The sequence below is a fragment of the Erythrolamprus reginae genome, chromosome 6, assembly GCF_031021105.1.
Source record: "Erythrolamprus reginae isolate rEryReg1 chromosome 6, rEryReg1.hap1, whole genome shotgun sequence".
Classification (NCBI taxonomy): Eukaryota; Metazoa; Chordata; class Lepidosauria; order Squamata; family Dipsadidae; genus Erythrolamprus; species Erythrolamprus reginae.
In genome coordinates this window covers 27,413,282-27,434,535 of record NC_091955.1, presented here as the reverse complement: position 1 = coordinate 27,434,535, position 21,254 = coordinate 27,413,282, and the positions used below count along the sequence as shown (strand labels likewise).

The following is a 21,254-nucleotide window of genomic DNA, read 5'->3' as shown; positions in this document are numbered from 1 at the left end:
TTATGCAACTGCAGAGATGTCCTCCCCCCTTCCCCTCCATGGTGATTTGAACATACTATTACAGCAACTAAATTTCTTTGAGAATTACAAAGATTTCCTTCTCCACCTCTTCCAGAAATACCTGCTATAAAATAGCCTGGGGATTCTCAAACTATTATGCTTCTGTAAGAAGGATTGGGCTGTGAATGATAGCATAATGTTATACAGTGGTGGCAGATTTCAATATGAGAATAGTACCTGAAGGCCAAAATCAGTATTCACTACTCATTTAATGGCTACCTTGTTTAGCAACTGTTTGCAAATACAAAAATGATAATTTATTAAATACTATTTTCTGATCAATGCACACAATTAGGACAGTAATGGGTTTCACTTATCTTTGCTATCAGTTCAAAGATGTGCATGGGCCACTTCATCACGCTCGGGATGACGCCCAGGAGGGTGGGTGGAGCTTCCCGCCGCTACCGGTTCACCCAATCTGGGACAAACCGGCAGTAACCCGGCACTGATTTAGGACCAAATTTTGTGTGACTGACAAAAAACGTCTTCAGTACGAATAGGATTAAGGTCTGATCAATTTCAGATAGCAGCACCACCAGGTCAGAGGGTTCTGATCAATTAATTAAGGCACAGAGCTGATACTCTTAACTTGTGGTTAGCACTTAGGTGCTATGGAGAAAAGCAACAGAAAGCAGAAAAAAATTGATTAAACCAGGGGTCTCCAACCTTGGCAACTTTAAGACGTGTGGACTTCAACTTCCAGAGTTCACAACTTCTGGGAGTTGAAGTCCACAGGTCTCAAAGTTGCCAAGGTTGGAGACCCTTGGTTTAATCAATTTCTTTGCTCTGTAAAAGGACCAAAATATATATATGAAAAAAAATGGCTCAGACATCAGATACTCTGATGATCTTTACAGTCTCTCTCCCTCTTTCATTTTCTATTCAAGGAATGTATTATCATCACTAAATAAAACAGGGTGCATAACAATTTGGGGTGGGTGGTTTCAGTACGTTATACAGTATTCAGTTTGAACAAGGCCCAATTGATGCTTGCATTTTTGTAAGGGATATTCTTTATATACATATGGATTTCTGTTGTTACTTAACAAGGAAAGAATTGTTTCTTTAAATGTTACAACCATATTTGGAATCCTATCTATATTTTTTATAGAAAGTTAGCACTCACTACTTTTCTAGAAGAATGAAATATTCTAGGAAATATTAAAAAGACAGAATATTTCTCCTAAAAGAGAAATAAAAATCTTAAAGGAAACAGAAACTCAGCCTCAGCTCCCTCAGCACATATTTTGGTGCCAGACTATCTACAAGACAAAAGACCTTCATCCTCAGGACATAATAGGATTAACTCTCTATCCATCTACCAGCAGAGCTCATCACATGGCACCTGGGATATTACATCAACCAAATTTGATTCAGACAAACATGACTCCATGTGGAGTTGTACAACCAACAGAACAAACAACAGAATACAATTCTTGCACAGGAACAGGAAGCTCAGGGACAAGACCCAAGAGAGAATATAAATATACCCCTCTCTCAAACCCATGTGTTCAGCTGCACCAGGATTTCAAACCCATGTGGCCCTATTCATCAATAAACCATTTTTCCAATCATGTTTCCAGTGTCTTTCTCCCCACTTGGAACTGAAACCAGATGGACATTTCTTCCATTATATACATGAAAAATCACAGAAACCCCTTGTCTTGATACAAACCTAGCAATCTAATTTGTAAAACATCCAGTGGTATTTTTAATCGCTTTGCAAAGTACTGCTTGATTTGCTCCACATTTTGATTGATGTTAAAAGACTTCATGAAAATCTGGATATCAGGATGCAGCATGAATTTAACTGAAAAACAAATACATCAATCCTTATTATGGTCCCTCATTAATTTCATTATTAGTTTCTAGTCAATTAGTAAGAATTAAATTTTGCTTCTACATATTTTTGTCTCTTCAAAACAATTAAAATCAATCATTTTGTTAAGGAAAAAAATAATATTTATTTAATACGCAGTTACATGATGCAAATCATTGCTGGATGTTAAGCATAAAACTAAATAGAAAAATGACAAAAATAGTGGGGAAAAACATTTCTTAATCAAGCAAACCAAACACAGACTAAGGCCCCATAACATCCAGGCCCTAAGGTCTGAGAAAAGAATCAAGTTTTCAAAAACTTCTGAAAAACCAGCAAGGTCAGGTCAGTCCTAACCTTGGGGAAAGGCTGTTCAGTATGGCAGGAGCCATAGCAAAGAATATATACATTTCTTTCGGGGTTCCATAAGATCAGGGGCCTCCAACCATGGCTACTTTAAGACTTGTGAACTTCAACTCCCAGAATCCCTCAGCCAGCTTTGCTGAGGGATTCTGGGAGTTGAAGTCCACAAGTCTTAAAGTTGCCAAGGTTGGGGACCTCTGCATAAGATGACACTGTTTCATAGAAGCAATGAAGCAGGAACACACCTATTTTGTTGGATTAAACGGGATGGACTGAAACTATTTGAAACAGATAATCTCTGAAGTATCTTCAAGCAAATTGAAAGTAACTTGCTCCTGGACAAATTGCTACTCTATAAATGCTCAGGAAAAGAAGCATCTTTAAAATGTCATACTATCTCTTGGACAGACCTCCAAAACGTGTGCAGCAACATCAGGACTCCTTAGAGCTGTAATGATTGAAGTTATAGAAGCAAACAAAATAAACCACTCATCCACCTTCTTTGCCAAGTAAATGGATATTAGCTGTCTTCTATAAACAACTGCAATAGCTAAAAAGGAATTTCTGTAGTTCTAAACTATTTTTATTAACGAAGCTGACAAGGATTTGCAGTGATTAGTTACATATCTGAACAGGAGCCAAGATGTCATCTGACATTAAAATTACTAGATGACATGGAGTCAAAATGAAGATTTTAAAAAGTGAATTTCTTGGAATAGAATGGTATCCAAGGCTTCTAGAGACTTCGCCCAGCACATTGCAGACCAAAATGGATCTTTTGAGAGATAGATCTGCTCCATTTGGGTCTCCTGAGTCCTTGCCCAGCACATTGCAGGTCAAAATAGAGCTTCTGAGGGGTGGATCCGGTCCTCAGAAGCTCCATTTTGGCCGGCAATGTTTAGGACGAGTGTTGTTGCTCCTGTGCTTTTTTGTAAAGGCGAACAACTTGTAGTTTTTGCAAAATTCGTAGTTTCAGGACTTGTTCATAAATGCTAGGAGGTATTTATCATGTAACTTCAAATATTCACTAAGAGAATGCTCGTAGCCCAGGGATTACCTGTAAAGAAAGTATTACTTATAAATACTTTTCCCAAAGTAGTGTTCCCTAATTTGTTCAGTCTGTAATTGCCTGAATTTCCAGTGAGAAATGTGAGATGAGTTGGGGAAGACTAACTACTATATCAAACATAATATATACCTGTTACGATGGCATTTTTTATCATTTCTGAAAGCTGAGCTGTCAAATTTGCCATGTTTATGCTTTCTGGACCAACGGCTGCTAAAACAGCATGCTGTTCGGAAACACCTTCACTGGTGCCTGTACTTTCAGATGGTGTGGTTGCATCTGTCTCAATTCCGGTTGGCTTAATTTCATAAACAAAATCTGGGAAATGTGAAACCTCTTTCTTAAAATCTGGGACTTCTGCATCCAATTCTATTTTTGCTATGTCCAACTCCGATGCCAATTCTTCACCCATGCTCCCAACTTCCTCTTCCTCTCTGTCTGATTCGTCGGCTGTAGTTTGATCTTCTGCAGAATCCATCCATTGCGACTGCTCCTCAGCAATACCTGCATCCTGTACTGGTTCCTGACTAATGTTCAGGTACTGAAATGCATCTGGTCCTTGTACTTGTTCTATAGCAGCATACTGCTCTTGCATTGGTTCCTCAGTGTTACCTAATTGTTGTGCTGTTGAATCTATGTTGTATTCCTGCTTTAAAGGTAGATTTGTTTCATCCAAGGGTATTCTATCTGTCTGCTCCTTGTTAGGATCTGCAACATCTGTAATTTCTCTGGTTTGTTTTTCTGTAGAAGTGTCTTCTATATTTGCTTCAGCCATATCAATTGCTTCTTCTTCTGAATCAGCCATTTTCCTGAAAGGAACAACATAAAAAACAAAATCTACAGGAAATGAGATTTTAAATTTAAGCAAATTGTCGGTATACAATCTCATTGACTAATTGTCCCCATATTCTTACACAGGCTATGAAACTGGCTGTAATTCAATACTCCCTTCCAAAAAACAAACGAACAAACAAGCCCCATCCCTTAAGACCAAACACATCTGAACTTTGTCATTTTAACTAAGGACTTGTACATTTAAAATTCAGTATCTCAATTTAACCACTTGAAAAGAAACTGATAATGCTTACAATATATTACCTTCAAAATATAACGGCTTGCAAATAATATCCAGCTTAACATTCCCAAGAGCTCAACTTTTCTGGAGATTATCAGCTTTGAAAACATTGATTTATAATTTTACTTATGTGCATATTTTTGTTTCTTGTTCATTTCTTGTTTTTACTCCAACATTGTTTTATATTAGAAAGAAAAAGTAAAAAATATGCAGTATAAAGAATCAGTTTTTAAGCCCATTTTTCATAAATAGTATTGAAGAAGTAACTATCCTTATGGTAACATTAGTACATTTTAGAAAGGCCTTAATTAATTTTTAATTAAGGGTAAATAATTAAAGAAAGGGAATTTTTTTAAAAAAAAACCTCTGAAAGTATGGTTTTAGGAAATACCTTAGAAGAAATAATATCATGCCAGTTATTTCTTGACTCATCTAATTTCTTAGGAGATACTAGGCAGTGATGGCGAACCTGTGGCACATGGAGACATATCTGAGGGCATGTGAGGCATTGCCCTTTGTCAGCTCCAGCGCATCTGTGCTGTCCAGATGATTTTGGGCATTCTTTTTGGCCATTTTCACTCTCCCAAGCTTCAGAAAAACCTTCTGAACCCTGGAGCAAAAAACAGCCCATCGGGCCAACAGGAAATTCGGAAACAAACTTCTGGATGGCCTGTTGCACTGCTTTGTGCCATCCCCAGGGTTCAGCCTCCTGAAACCTGGAGATGGCAATAAATGCCCCAACAGCACAACCAGAAGTTCAGAGGCTTAAGTGAGTCTTGTGCGTGTGCACGAGGGAGGGGGCAGTGCAGGAGGTTATGTGCATGCAGGTGTTGTGCGCATGTGCATGGGGTTTGTCTGTCTATCTATCTATCTATCTATCTATCTATCTATCTATCTATCTATCTATCTATCTATCTATCTATCTATCTTCTATGCCACCCAATCCTGAAGGACTCAGGGCGGCTTACAATAATAATATAAATACAATATAAATAGATACAAAGCAAGAAAAAAGATGTCAAACATAATCAAAGACTAAAACCCCATAATAAAAAAAATTGTTATAAGAAACACAGTTATAATCATATATGCACACTATTCATACAGTTGGCCATAAAAGATGTAAACTTATGTCCCCCAGGCCTGCCGGCAAAGCTAGGTTTTTGTGGCCTTATGAAAGGCCAGCAGGGTGGGAGTAGTATGGACATAAGAGGGGAGTTGATTCCATAGAGCCGGAGCAGCCACAGAGAAGACCCCCCATCCATGGACCTGCCAACCTGCATTGCTTAGTCGACAGGACCCGGAGGAGACCAACTCTGAGAGCTCTTATTGGTCTCTGGCAAGAGATGGTCCAATAAATAGTCTGGCCCTGAGCCATGTAGGGCTTTATAGGTAATAACCAACACCTTGAATTGTGCCCGGAGACTAATAGGAAGCCAGTACAGCTCGCGGAGTAAAGGTGTTATATGGGTGTACCAAGATACACCCATGACAGCTCTCGCGGCTGCATTCTGGACTATTTGCAGTCTCCAAACACTTTTCATGGATAGCCCATGAAGAACACATTGCCGCCTGGCGGGACCCAGGGGAAGAGCCTTCTCTGTGGCGGCCCCAGCCCTCTGGAACCAACTCCCCCCAGAGATTAGAACTGCCCCCACCCTCCTTGCCTTTCGTAAACAACTTAAAACCCACCTCTGCCGCCAGGCATGGGGGAATTGAGATCCTCTTTCCCCCTAGGCCTTTACAATTCTATGCATGGTATGTATGTATGTATGTTTGGTTTTTATATTAATTGATTTTTAATCATCAATACCAAATTACTATTGTACACTGTTTTATTGTCGCTGTTAGCCGCCCCGAGTCTCTGGAGAGGGGCGGGATACAAATCCAATAAATGAATGAATGAATGAATGAATGAATGAATGAATGAATGAATGAATGATGAATAAATAAATAAATAAATAAATAAATAAATAAATAAATAAATAAATAAATAAATAAATAAATAAATAAATAAATAAATAATCAAGATGGGAGGTGATGAGGGCCTGAGTGACTGTGCGCAGATTCTCCTGGTCCAAGTAGGGCTGCAACTGGTGAACCAGGCAAACCTGGGCAAAGGTCCCCCCCAGCCACAGCCGAAAGGTGATGGTCAAAACTCAGCTGTGGATCCAGGAGGACACCCAAGTTGCGGACCTTATCTGAGGGGGACAATGTTTCCCCCCCCCCCGAACAATGGATGGACAGATTGAATAGTCCTTAGGAGGAAATGCCCACAGCCACTCGGTCTTGTCTGGGTTGAGCATGAGCCTGTTGGCTCCCATCCAGATCCTTACAGCTTCCAGGCACTGGCACATCACATCCACCGCTTCAATGAATTGGCATGGGGTGGAGATGTATAACTGGGTATCATCAACGTACTGATGATATCTCACCCCATGCCGTAGAATAATCTCACCCAGCGGCTTCATGTAGATATTAAACAGAAAGGGGAATTACTCAAAGGTAAGCCTATTTTGATCTTTTAAAATCTTATGCTCATTTAAGGAATAACACGTATAACTAAAGGGATACACTAATCTAGTACTTCTCAAATATTTTCTGTTATATCCTCTCCCCAAGAAGTAAACATTTTGCACTCAACTCTTGGCCGCAATTGTAAATAGTCCCCAAATTGCACTCCACAGCAAGACGCACGTCCTACCTAAGCAGTGTACCGGCATCTCCATTGTGTTCCTCAACGTTGTGTCCAGGACAGCCCATTCTAAAAGGAAATGTCTCACTAGTTCAAGAAGTTTAACTGAACTTACGAAACATTTTATTTTAGAATGGGTGCCCTGAACATAACACCAAGGAACATGATGGAAGTACCGGTACAAGTGTCAGGTAGGACATGCTTCCTACTCCTTGGTAAAAAAAAGCACATTCCCCAGGGTCAATGGCCCCCCTCCGCAGCATTACACCAGGTGGGCGCGCCCCACTATTTGAGAAGTATTGTACTAATCCAAATATACTTCTCATCTTAAATAAAGCAGGATGTTCTGACGGTTTTGAGCGGCTACTAAAGGAATGGATTCGAATAAGACACCCTTCTGCTCTTGATTATTGTGAGGATTTCTTGTACATCCATCATACTAACAAAACTACCAGATCTGGATTACTAACAGGTAGTAGATATTGATGTTTTTTTTTCCTTTTCAGCTCATCAAAAAGTTTTTATCTTGGTAAATTAAGGTAATAATGGTTAATTAGAAATTAGGGTTTTTTATTAGTAATTAGACTTCTTTTTATTATTGCTGTTAATTGTAATTTTTATTATTGCTGTTAATTGTAATTTTTATATTGTTGTAAGCTGCCCTGAGTCCTTCGGGATTGGACAGCATAGAAGTCAAATAAAATAAATAAATAAATAAATACATTTTGGGTGTGTGTGAGCTGTTTGAAATTAATTGGTAGATATCCCAGAAGACAAAATTAGATTAATATTTTTTCTTTTTTTCAGAAGCACAATAAATTCATGAAAATATCCCTGAAATAAATTGTCTTACATATTAAGAATATATGAATGTTTGATTTAAAAATGTATAAGCATAAGCATGTATTTACAATACTGCAACATATAAAGGTATGGATTGTTGGGGGGGGGGATTAAAAAAAAGGTAAAAAAAAAGTTTCTATCTTTCATTAAGTTTCACACACTAATCGATTACTGTATATTCATTTACTGATCGGCTGAGTGTTGTTCCTCCCAAATTACTTCTGTAAATGTATGTACCCACCCACACTGTAATCACAAGGATATCACACCAATCAATTACACCTGCGCTGGGCAAGTATTTTGAAAGTGAAATTTTTATATTTTGAACAGAAAAACAAAAGGAACAAGAGCCATAAAGAATAATCTACTTCTCTGAACGTCCAACTCTCAGCTCTCGTAGTCCTATCCAAACTGGGGGTGGGTGGGACAGAAGAGCATTGCGATTTTTTTTAAATAGTATTTTCACTGAAGTTTTAAACAAATGCAATCTAGTAAGAACAAGAATAGCACATCAAATTCAACTCTCACTGAGTTCAACTCTTAGAGTTACAAGAAACTAATCGCAGAATTATAAATGAAAAAGGGGGGAAAGAACAGGCGGACTATAGAAAAAAATCAAAAATAAAACAGGAAATTATTAACGGGGGGGGAGCCAAGTGTATAATAAAACAATACTGTACAGTTTAAAACGTTGAGATCTCAAAGCACTAATGTTACATTCCTGTACGTCATTGCAAGAATGAAAGTATCGCTTCCTGCGCCTCTCCCGGTGCCACTACGGTACTTAGACTACAACTCCCAGAATGCCACACTAACCCCTATCAGTTTTCGAGGGAAGCCCTCCCTTTCTCGTTGGCTGACTACCCTCCCAAAAGTCTTTGCGCTGCTGTCGCCACGGCCGAGCATTTTAAACAGCGCCCCTAACGAAAAGCATGTTGGGAATTATAGTCCGAGGCTCAAATAATCATACCCTGTTTTGTCGCTATTTCTCTTAAGTATAATTCCATCTCAATGCCTACTCCTCTCTCAGTCTCTAATGATGAAATCAAATAAAAATAAAAAGCGAGCCTAACTTTACCTCAACGCAAGTTTATCCTCGGAGTGATCCGCAGCCTATCTTAACTCTGGAGACAACAGCATTATGTATCTATAGCAACCACGGCATTGTAGATTCTCGCGAGAACTCGGCTTCCTGAAGACTGGTTAAAAAAAAACATGCCTTTGAAGTCCGACGAGGCCACGTGACCTCTTACAGGCTGTCTTGGAGTTTCATTCCATTAAAGAGCGGAGATTCTTTCTCACCCGATTCCAAAGAGGTCAGTAAGGGGCGTGCGTAAATGGACTAGCGTGCCTACCGTCCCCTGTCCTTGTGTTTCTCTCTTACTAGTATCATGTATATAAACATTGCTACATGTCTGTATACTACCAATACGTACTTGACTAAATAAATAAAAACAAATAAAATATTTAAATCTCACGTTATTGAGGCTGCATTTGAATAGAGTATTAAAATGTCGGCTAGCAACAGGATCTCGTCAACTGGACTCAAAATCAGATTAGTACAAATTCGACGGGAAAATTGCATTATGCTTCTTTAGAATGGGGAAATTAAAATAATTCTGAAAGAAACTGGTGAATGATTTCCAAGGACGTTATAATGATGCAATCACAGGGAACTGAGCTAAACTTGAGGGCATTTTTAATTTTGATATATTTCAATGTTTGTCATGAATGACAATACGTGTTTTTAAAATGTAGAAATACTGCAGGTAATACTATTTTGTCTGCTATTCTTTGCAGCTTATTTAAGTTTCAGAAAATGCACTAAAACCCAACTCCAAAAGTTGAATATAATGATAGAAAATGCAATCACATTATCAACTGTTTCCAACAGTTGATAATGTGAAACAAACATGCCAGCTATACCTAAATGAAAGGCTGTTCTCTTTAACAGTAAAATTCTATGCAATTGTAAGCTTAACAAGTAGTGGTTTTAAATACTACTGGTAGCTTTCCTCCTAGCTTAATTCTCACCTTTAACCAACCCACACCCTGAAAGGAATGCCGCATTCACCATACATACAGAGCCCTCTTGTGGCTTGCTAAAAGACATGCTTTAAAAAAACCATACACAACTGAGTGAACCCGATTGAGCAATTAATCCCACCAAACCTATAGTTATTACAATGATAATACTTTACAGAATATACTAATATTTCTAGAGACCACTGCTTACATGTCATAAAGTTGTTGATCCTTGGTGACCACATGGATTTTAAAGCTTATAAATATGCAAAAATTTAAACTCCAATTGCAAAAAAATATCAGCATTCTCTCTATGGAGATTCTCACGTCATCCATGTCATGGCTGTCCCAAAAGTGCTTTTTCAAGAAAATTGAGAGCAATTTACAGAAAATAAAAAGTTCTCTTCCCTTTAGAAATATATTAAATGTTTCAGCACACTATATTTGATAAATAATGTAAGCATATATTCAAATACTCCTTGTCTTTTCAGAGAAGCAGACTGAAACAGATCTAGTAATTGCTATCCTCTAAAAATATTGAGCTTTTAATATTTCATGTACTGTATATGTATTTAGTAAGCTGGGAAAGTTGTAATAGTGCATGAGAGTATATATATGGATGTAATATGAAAAGTATAGAGTTCATTCAAGAATTCATTTTCTTAAGAATGCTGCAAGAACAAATTCATATACAGCATTACAATAGTGTAATACACATTTATCTGTTTTCCCCTTTGAATATATGAGGGTTAGCCGGAAAGTACGGTTACAAGGCACGTAGCTCTCACGGAAATGTTCACAGGTGAAGTTGGTATTACTATCGTGTAGTGGGAAGCCAGCAAAAGTAAACAAGCAGTGTTAGTGGTCAGTAGATCATCGAGTGGCATCGTGGTGAAGGTTAGAGATGAGCGTCCTCATTCTGTTTCCCTCCAAGTGCGAAGTGCGCTCTGTAATACGCTACCTAAATGCAAGGGAATGAACACTGTTGCGATTGGTGCCCAAGATGCTTATTGAAGTGCACAAAATTGACAGTGCTGAGAGTTTCTTGACCATTTCGAGATTGAAGGCTTGGCTTTTCTCAACTGTATAGTGACATATGAAACTTGGGCTTATCACCATACTCCAGAGAGCAAACGTCAATTAATACAGTGGTGCCATACCATTCTCCTTTAGGCAAAAAATTCAAAACTCAGCAATCACAAGAAAAATCTTGGGCACCCATCATGCACAAATCTTGGGCAAACATTGCTGCAGCGTTCATGCCCTTAGCATTCAGGTAGTGTATTATAGTGCATACTTCGCACTTGGAAGGAAACGGAATGAGGACGTGTATCTGTAACCTTCACCACAATGCCAGTCGATGATCTACTGACCACTGGCACTGCTTGTTTGCTTCCGCTGGCTTCCCGCTACACGATAAGTAATACCAACTTCCCCCGCAAACAATCCATGCGAGAGCTACGTGCCTTGTAACCTTAATTTCTGGATAACCCTCATAGTTAGGACCTAATACAGGTAATTTATATTAAGAATACAGTACCAAAAAGGTACTGTGTTTACCGTCCTTTATTCTGAATAGATAAATGTGCATATTTTCACAGTATTTTGGTGGAGGAGTTCAATCCTTTGTAGTGTTTTTAAACTTTGTTCTACCACTTAGTAAGTGTATGAACTTGATGCAACATTGGGGGGGGGGGGGAGTTCTGTTATTCTAGAGAGAGATTTATATATATAACTATCCAAAGAATGTAACATTACCTTGAAAAACACTTCTTGCTTTGTGATGAATGTAATGACCCTTCATTTTATTGGGACAGATAACATTGGTATAAACAGCATTAAGACAATTTCAATCATGTCCAGCATTAATTTAATGAAATAATTCTGTTTACACTGAAGGTTGAAACAGTGTTAATTACAATGGCCATTTCCACTGGTTTTCTGGAGGTTCATCAACTAAAGGTTCCCAAGGACGGTATTTCAACATTTTCTTGGCTAAGGAAAATTCATTTTCAGCCTGTTGATAAAATATAGATTTTATTTTAAAACTCCCTGAAATATGGCACTCCAAAACTAATTTACATACACAGTAAGAATTACAGTACTTTCCCAAATCAAAGAGAATTTGGAATACCAAATCACCTCGTTATGGTTAACATAGATTGGCGCCACGTTCTTATTGTTTCTAAAGTTTTGTTTTAACTAGTTGCATGCTAGTTTTAAAATCATTAAAATGATATTATTATTATTATTATTATTATTATTATTATTATTATTATTATTATTATTATTATTAATTGGACTTTTATGCCAATCCTCTGAGGACTTGGGGTGGCTTACAACATATAATGGAACAATATATAGTGTCCTAAATCCAATTAATTTAAATTTATAATCAACCCCCCCCCCCCAAAAAAAAAAAACCATAAAAAGGCAGTCATTCCCATTCGGTCAATTTACTCTCACCACATTCATGGGCCAGGGGGTTAGAGTCCACTGGCCCCAAGCCTGGTGGCATAGATGAGTCTTAAGACTCTTGCGGAAAGCGAGGAGGGTGGTGGTCGTACGAATCTCTGGGGGCAGCTGGTTCCAAAGGGCTCTTCCCCTGGACCCCGCCAAATGACATTGTCTAGTTGACAGGACCTGGAGAAAGCCAAATCTATGGGACCTGACCGGTCGCTGGGATTCATGCAGCAGAAGGCGGTCCCGTAGGTATTCTGGCCCGATGCCATGTACAGCTTTATAGGTAGCTCCATGTAGAAAGCATTTCAGTAGTTGAACCAAGAGGGGATAAGGGCATGAGTGACTGTGAGTACAGACTCCCTGTCCAAATAGGGCCGGAACTGGTGCACCAGGTGAACCTGGGCAAACGGCCCCCTCGCAACAGCAAAAAGATGATGTTCTAAAGTCAGCTGTGGGTTGAGGAGGATGCCCAAGTTGTGGACCCTCTCTGAGGGGGTCAAAAGTCCCCCCCAGGTGATGGATGGACAGATGGAAATGTCCTTGGGAGGCAGAATCCATAGCCACTCAGTCTTGTCCAGGTTAAGTTTGAGCCTGTTAGCACCCATCCAGACCCTAACCAGCCTCCAGACACCGGCACATTACTCCACAGGGTGGAGATGTATAGCTGAGTATCATCAGCATACTGATGACAACTCACCCTGTGCCCTCGGATGATCTCACCCAGTGGTTTCATGTAGATATTAAACAGCAGGGGGAATCGGACCGACCCCTGAGGAACGCCACAAGGGGCCTAGGAGTCGACTACTGACCCCTGCTAACACCGACTGCGACTGACCAGAGAGGTAGGAGGAGAACCACCATAACCAGTCTTCGGAGAGGGGCGGCATACAAATCTAATAAATAATAATTATTATTATTAGACGGTGCCTCCCACTCCCAACCCCTCCAGTCGGCGCAGAAGGATACCATGGTCGATGGTATCAATTTTAAACGTTTTTTTAAAAAATTGTTTGGAAGATGGCTATATCTTTTGAATAAATAAATAAATTAAATTACTTGTTTAAAATAATGATTTGTATTGACATTGATTCTTACTAAACAGTTAGCATAGGAAAAAAGAATTGCCAGGTCACAGTGCTAAGTTTTCAAATTCAGTTTAGTGCACATTCTCCCAAAGTTTCTATATCTGATATACCAAATCATTGCTAAATACCTGCACAATCACTTCTTCTAACTGTCCAGAGTTTAGTTTGCTTTCCAGATTTTGTACGTTATGTTCCTGCAAGTAAATTCAAAAATACATGAGAAAATCTGGTGCAGCATATTCCTGTATCTCAGTGTTTCTTAACCTCAGCAACTTTAAGACATGTAAACTTCAACTGGCTGGGAAATTCTGGGAATTGAAATCCATATATCATAAAGTTGATAAGATTCAGAAAAATTGCTTTGTTACTGAATGAAGAATATTCAAAATACTGCCTAACACTGTAATTCTTCATTCTCAGAATAAGAAAAATAAAAGCTACAGATTCTGGCCACATTCACAAATCTTTTAAATTAGCAAGAAGTTATCATCTTAGATATTATTATTATTATTATTATTATTATTATTATTATTATTATTATTATTATTATTATATTATTTATTAGATTTGTATGCCGCCCCTCTCCGTAGACTCGGGGCGGCACACAACAATAACAATAACAATGTAAGAACAAATCTAATATACCGTATGTCATTTAAAATAAAATAAAATACTGTTATTGCGATTTAATTTACTCCATAAGAAAAATAAAAGTTATAGAATGGTAACTCAACAGAAATGCAGATTTTTGATCCTGTTTTTCTGATCAGTTGTTGCTGTTAACGATTGTTATATTTTGTCATAATTCCATGTTTTGATTTTTTATACATTTTTGTGGGAATACTCAACTATTTCTAAACAATTCAAATTATGCAACCAAATGTAATGCATTTGGTTATAGAATGCAAGATTCGTATAGAATTCATGTTGCTATCCTATACTTGCTGGAATAAGATTCATAAACAACAATCAAATAGTTAATGTTTAGGATTACCTGTGCTTGTTTGAAATAAAGTATTTATCAAATACACATTCCTTTGCCAAAAAAAAATAAAATCCTATATTTGCTGAAATGAAGTTGACTCTGAATTTAAGAAGGTGAAAGCTATGTTGGATAGAGCTAATATTTGAAGGGGAAACAATATCAGAATTATAGATTACTCTAGAATTATATCGGCACATGTATCAAGTCACAAAGAAGTTCCTTTGCAAAATACTATGTTTCCCATCAAATGAACACATACATACAAAACCAATAACATTTCTGCATAATCTAGAATATTCCCTTCATGCAAACCCCAGTTTGCTTGCTGCAGCTGAAATAAATCTTGGAAATTTTTCTCTCATCAAAAAACATGGACTCATACCACATATCCATGTTTTCAATCATTTAGTCTGTTTTCATCAAGAAATTCACATGTGATTATCTTGGGGAAGGGGTATCTTCCTTACAGAAATCGAGAACTTAAATCCTACTTGATCATTAAGAAACCTAGTTAACTGAAATATTAATATACAATTACCAAACATCAAAAATTATCGTTTGACAAATGCAACTTGACAAAAAAATGTCAATGAATTGAATTTATACTTACTGTTTTCACTATATCAAGCCGTTCATTTGTCAATTTCTCTGTATATTTCCTATATGCTGCATCCTGAGGCATACTCTCTAAAATACTCAGAATTTTTGTGTATAATACCTTGAGGCGCTGAAAATAGCACAGAGCAAAGAGTAATTTTAAGTCAGGCAAAGTGAATATATTGAATGCAAGGTACAGCAAGATTTTAAAACCTAATGAAATTTGGTAAATTAATGTACTGCAAATTAAAACAAGAAAAATGATTCCATGACTACTTAGAAAAAAAGTTCTATTACAAAACCTTCTAGCGAATTTAAAGCAAGTAAATTCGAGGCACGTTTAGAATTGTGGAACTGCTTTACACAAATGTTTTCTTTTTATAAATCCAAAAATGTTAATCCATTCACATATTTGCTTTTCTAACATTTTATTGTCTATAAGAACTTTCTAAAATCAAATGTGTCTACCTTTCTTACTCACTGAATATTTTAGCATGATTATACCATATCTTTCATTGTGCACTCCACTTTGCTTTTATCCAGTCAACTAAATCAAGGAAATTCATCCCTCATCATTCGGATACAATTTATATTTAAATTAACAATTATAAGAATTGAATCTTGAACCTCTAATGTGACTGGATGACAGAAAGCCATTAAGAATAAAATCAACTGACTTTACAGAAAAGTGAATTCCAATATAGGTCCAAACCCAGTTAATGACCCAACAAAATAACTTTATCACTTCATTGAAATATGGAAAAGTGGGTTTTACCCCTGAGTACAAATATTCTCCCTTATTGCTACATGGCAAAGTATCTTATACTTACTTCATGTGGATTGTTACAAACAGCTAATCCCACAAGTCCAGTAGTCTGTAGGTATGAAGAAACATATATTAAGTTGAACAGCAGTCTAAAACAAGATATTAGATTTACTTATCTGAATGATCAAATAATTTGCATATGATTAAATCTGCATTTGTAAAATATTTTTATTTATGGATATTATATATACACTTTCAAATTCTCCACAGCTTATGAAGCTAAAGTATATTTTTAAAAAATGCAAGAGGCAAGACAAAAACAAAACAAAATAATAGAAGTCCAAAACTTATGCCAGGTGGTTTGAGACTGAGAATGTATTGTACCATTATGAAGAAAAGCTGAAATTTTTAGAGTACTAAGCAAAACAAAAACAAAAAAAACCCCAACAACAACCAAAACCCCCCATTTAAATCAAAAGTGTAAAATTTCTACTATAATTTTAGTTTTAGAGGTTCATATGCATTAACTACTTTATATTTCCATAAGAAATAGCTATCTGGAGGTATTAATGCAATTACAGTGAGTAGCTATAGACAGCATAAATGTCTGGATTCCAAGGGAGCTAGCATCGCCCATCTGAAGGAGTCTTTTGTGACTAAAGGAGTGGATGTAAAGAGGAGCAGCTAATGGGCATCTTTATAGGCCACCTACCATATTTTTCGGAGTATAAGATGCACCTTTTTCCTCCCTAAAAGAGGCTGATAATTTGTGTGTGGCTTATACTCTGGCTTTTTTTCTATAGCCCTAACTAGCTGCTAACATTCTTTCAGGGTCTTACCTTGCAGGCTCTTTCATTGTTTCTCTCTGCAAAGAATGTTTTCCAAGCCCTAAGTCTTTGCAGGGTTTTTCCCCACATTGGTCTATCTTACTCCAAATGATTCTTTCCAGCCCTAACCAGATGCTAATGATGTTCTCAGCTCTTACCCGGTTGCAAGCTCTTTCACTGTTACTCTCTCAAAGAAGAATTTTCCAAGCCCTAAGTCTTTGCAGGGTTTTCCCCCACATTGGTCTATCTTACTCCAAATGATTCTTTCCAGCCCTAACCAGATGCTAATGATGTTCTCAGCTCTTACCCGGTTGCAAGCTCTTTCACTGTTACTCTCTCAAAGAAGAATTTTCCAAGCCCTAAGTCTTTAAAGGGTTTTTTTTCCATTGCTCTACTCGCTCAGACTGTTTTTTTCCAGGTGCTAATGATGTTCCTAGCTCTTACTGGCTTGCAGGCTCTTTCACTGTTGCTCTCTCAGAATAAAAAAAAATTAAGCCCTTAACCAGGGGATAAAATAATGTACTGAAGCTGACCAGACTAAGAATGCTAGCCAGATGAATATCTGGTAAGCAGATTCTTTTCCTTATTTTCCTCCCCAAAAACTAAGGTGTGTCTTATGCTCCGAAAAATATGGCATTTCCCTTTCTTTGAGCAAAGGGTAAAGGATGCATCTGTGAACCAATGAAATAATTGACAATGGAAAAATGACATTGGCTGCAAATAGCAGATTGATAAACAAGTTATCTTGATGTTTGAACATCTGCGTGTACACAAAGAAAATTTCTCTTCAGACTTATATAGTATCAATAACAAAAACGTGCAATTACAACATGGCTCAGCACAACTGTGAAAACTATACCATTTACAGAAGAGGCCAGTCAAAATAAAGTGCAATAATAAACTTAAGATATTCTGCAATCTTTTATGGCAGTGGCTCCCAGCCTTTTGGGCACTAGGGACTGGCTCCATGTAGAGAAAGGTTTTTCTGTGGACTGGAAGAAATGTAGTTTTGCATACTGGCTGCATACTGCGGATGGGATTTTGCTGGTTTGCGTGGCCCAGTTGCTGACATGCCACAGATTAGTGCTGGTCCACAGATCAAGTGTTGGACCTGCTTTAAGGCAAGGTAAGTGAATGAAAAATTAGCCTTTATGAACCAGCTGCATTCTTGTACAGATAGTCCTCATTTAATGGGCTGCCCCCTTCAGCAGCAAGGATGAATGTTAACTTTACAATCAGTCCATTTATTACCTTCACAGGTGTGTAAAGCTAAAGTAAGGCCATAAACACAATCAGTTTTACTAATCCCTTGCTTCACTTAATGACCATGTTTGTGGGTCACAATTGTGAATTGATAAACAAGAACTCCTCTTTCAAAGCTGATACCAGCCAGAGCATGGAACAAAGTGCAAGATCAGAAGATGTGGATAGACCTGGCCCATAGACATTCCAAGAGTCCAACACTCTTGTTCGTCATCATCATCAAACAACTATTTTTACAAACTTACCTGAGGGTAAAGGCTAAATGTTCGATCAAAGATGGAGAGAATGCCTGCCAGCGCAGTCGTCTATGAAATTGCCATATTGTTTTTCCTGGGTGCCATACATTCCCACCACCACAACCCTGTAAAGGGTGAAGAAAAAGCAACCAGCCCTAAAATCTCCCAGAGAACTCCCATGCTTAAGAAAGGAGCCAAACCTAGTCACCATCACTGCAATTCCCTTAATCCTGCTGTTGTGTTCACATTTACTATACACTTGTACTGTTTTGGGTGTAACAAAATGTAACAATCAGCGTGTAGCAAAAAGTAAACAAAATGGAAAAAAACACCACACTCATAGTAAGAACCCCTCAAATGAAGAAAAGTCAATTAATCAGATCTGCAGTTCTGGAGGCCTCACCTACAAAAAGATATTGACAAAATTGAACGGGTCCAAAATGTATCAGGAAAGACTTAATGAGCTCAATCTGTATAGTCTGGAGGACAGAAGGAAAAGGGGGGACATGATCGAAACATTTAAATATGTTAAAGGGTTAAATAAGGTTCAGGAGGGAAGTGTTTTTAATAGGAAAGTGAACACAAGAACAAGGGGACACAATCTGAAGTTAGTTGGGGGAAAGATCAGAAGCAACGTGAGAAAATATTATTTCACTGAAAGAGTAGTAGATGCTTGGAACAAACTTCCAGCAGACATGATAGATAAATCCACAGTAACTGAATTTAAACATGCCTGGGATAAACATACTGTATATCCATCCTAAGATAAAATACAGAAAATAGTATAAGGGCAGACTAGATAGACCATGAGGTCTTTTTCTGCGGTCAGACTTCTATGTTTCTAATAATCTACAGGGTCTCAAATTTTATTTCGGGTCATATAGACCAAGTATAGGAGCAGGGTTAAGAGAAGATGTCTCTTCCATGTTGCTCAGCAGGACCATGCTTAGTTGGCGATAAGGAGAGCATCAAGTTAGCAAAATCAGGCTACTTCAGCTAACTGGTAGCTGTAGTTCAGCAGTTCAAATCTCACCACCAGCTCAAGGTTGACTCAGCGTTCCATCCTTCCGAGGTGGGTAAAATGAGGACCCAGATTGTTGCTGATTCTGTAAACCGCTTAGAGATGGCTGTAAAAGCACTATGAAGCGGTATACTGTATAAGTCTAAATGGTAAATTATGATTGAGGACAGCACTCCAAAGCCTGGATACGGAAGGGAGGGGGGAATCTACGCTAGGATGTTTCCGCGATTCCTTCTAGGACGCTGATACATGAAGATGCGCATCCCCTAGTTTTAGCCAGGAAGACTGAGAACTACAAATGCTGGATACTATATTTGTGAGTCCCTCCCTCTCCCCCGCCCTCTAGACTCTCACCTTCTTCATGACTCCCGCCATTGCCACTATAAGGAATAGGAGCAAAAACAAACAAACCCAGTTTCACTCAATCTCCAGCATCGAGTAACGGGAGCTGAAAGGTCTAACTGGCGTAGACAGAGGGCAACTTCTAGGACAGCCCAAAGCGCATGCGCCCCGGCTACATTGGAAACAGGAAGCGGACGAAACATTACAAGCGGATTGGCTCCCGATTTCTGCCCGCCGCCCATTCTGAGGGGAACGTCACGCAGAGATGAGGTAGGAATGCACCGCCCATCGGCCGTGCGGGATGGAATGTGTTTTGGGGCGGGACTTTTGTTGGGGAAATCTCCTGATTGGTCCGTGGTTTCAGAATGGGCGCAGAGTAGGAAGTGATAACCGATTTTAGTGGAGTACAATTTGAGGGATTCTGGGAGTTGAAGTTCACACATCTTAAAATTTAAGAAGATTGGTCTTTCTGAGAGATTGGTTAATGTGCTTTTATTGAAGGGGCGCGCATACGTGCACCAGCGTGCCGACCTTTCCCTGTCCTAATGTTTCTCTCTTAATAGTATCATGTATATAAACATTGTTATATCTTTGTATCGGCACGCTGGTGCACGTATGCACGCCCCTTGAATAAAAGCACATATATAGACATTCTAGTTGGTAGCCTGAAAATAAAACATGTAGACTACTCTGGACATTGGACACTTGGAAGTGGCTGGTTTTGCTTCATATGTATGATCCAAACTCCATAATTTGGGGAGCAATATTAGGAGGTGAAGTTTAGAGCTCTCTTATTGAGGAATGCTGACAATGTTAATAGTGTTTGTCATTACAGTCTCTTCTCCTGTTGCATGTGCTTAAAATTTGCATATGCTCTCTGACAATTCAGATTAACACATTTTTCAACAGCAACTAGAATGCAATCCAAAAGCGAATATGTGCATATGTACAATAATACATTAATACAGGCATATATAATTAAAGATAAAATATGGTCTTTCAGGCAATCTTTCTCTTAATGATAGCCATGTAATATTTTAAATTGAATATATAGGCCAAAAATGATATACAGTAATCTGGGGCTGTACAGAAGTACCGGTTTTGGGCTACAGTTTGGATTATTTCTAGTCAATATCGGATGAGTCGGTTGTATAGTAAATGGCCTCCTTATCTTTAATATAGTTGGCAGTATTATCTCTCTGCACTGCTTCTTCAGGAGTAACTTTTTCTTTTACAAAAAGAATCTTCCTAAAGAATCTCAGCAGATGGCACCATCTATCTGTCCATATTTGGAAGGTAAAGAGGGTTAGGCATGTTTAGTATACAGAGGAGAGTCTTCTAAGGCAGTGTTTCCCAACCTTGGCAATTTGAAGATATTTGGACTTCAACACCCAGAATTCCCCAGCCAGTGAATGCTGGCTGGGGAATTCTGGGAGTTGAAGTCCAAATATCTTCAAGTTACCAAGGTTGGGAAAGACTGTTCTAAGGAACTCCAGAGCTGTAAATTAGACGGGGAAATAAAATGAGGAAATATAGAAAGAAAATAGTGTGATCTCCCTTCCATGTTGTTGCCAAGGAAAGTGCAGAGTTGCACTTAACCTAAAGAAGATGTTACATACTTTTTTCTCCAAAAGTTCAAGTAGTGCCCTTGTCAGCCTCCTAACTGTACTCCTGTACTTGTTTTCACTGATAGTCAGTCATTGCCTTAAAATTTGTAAATGTG

The 21,254-nt window shown here is 38.2% G+C and overlaps 2 protein-coding genes across 5 annotated transcripts in view; both read right to left on the bottom strand.

Annotated features, from left to right (window-relative positions):
- The window catches only part of IQUB (IQ motif and ubiquitin domain containing), a 47,884-nt gene extending 38,803 nt beyond the window's left edge, over nt 1-9,081 (bottom strand). The window contains exons 1-3 of one of the 4 annotated variants that reach the window (XM_070755436.1): nt 9,000-9,081; nt 3,441-4,117; nt 1,736-1,870 (exon numbers count right to left, since the gene is read on the bottom strand). In XM_070755436.1, coding sequence (XP_070611537.1) covers nt 1,736-1,870; nt 3,441-4,113 — 808 coding nt within the window. In that variant the 5' untranslated portion in view covers nt 4,114-4,117; nt 9,000-9,081. Of the gene's footprint in view, nt 1-1,735; nt 1,871-3,440; nt 4,146-4,406; nt 4,482-8,601; nt 8,673-8,999 lie in introns of those variants that run through there. The other 3 variants (XM_070755439.1, XM_070755437.1, XM_070755438.1) reach the window with 3 other exon arrangements.
- Nucleotides 9,082-11,799: 2,718 nt separating this feature from the next.
- On the bottom strand, nt 11,800-19,708 carry NDUFA5 (NADH:ubiquinone oxidoreductase subunit A5). Its single transcript, XM_070755433.1, has 5 exons — nt 19,544-19,708; nt 15,907-15,951; nt 15,090-15,206; nt 13,623-13,688; nt 11,800-11,963 (listed from the first exon to the last, which is right to left on the bottom strand). Exons 1-5 carry the CDS (start codon nt 19,562-19,564, stop codon nt 11,862-11,864), a joined length of 351 nt encoding a protein of 116 aa, XP_070611534.1. The 5' UTR covers nt 19,565-19,708; the 3' UTR covers nt 11,800-11,861.
- Nucleotides 19,709-21,254: the final 1,546 nt, after the last annotated feature.

Coding starts and splice junctions, on each gene's coding strand:
- NDUFA5 (XM_070755433.1), bottom strand. CDS start 19,564: ATGGCGGGAGTCATGAAGAAG. Junction 13,689..15,089: donor GGCTTGATATAGTGAAAACA/GTAAGTATAAAT, acceptor ATTTACTTGCAG/GAACATAACGTACAAAATCT. Junction 11,964..13,622: donor TAGAAGAAGTGATTGTGCAG/GTATTTAGCAAT, acceptor TTTTATCAACAG/GCTGAAAATGAATTTTCCTT.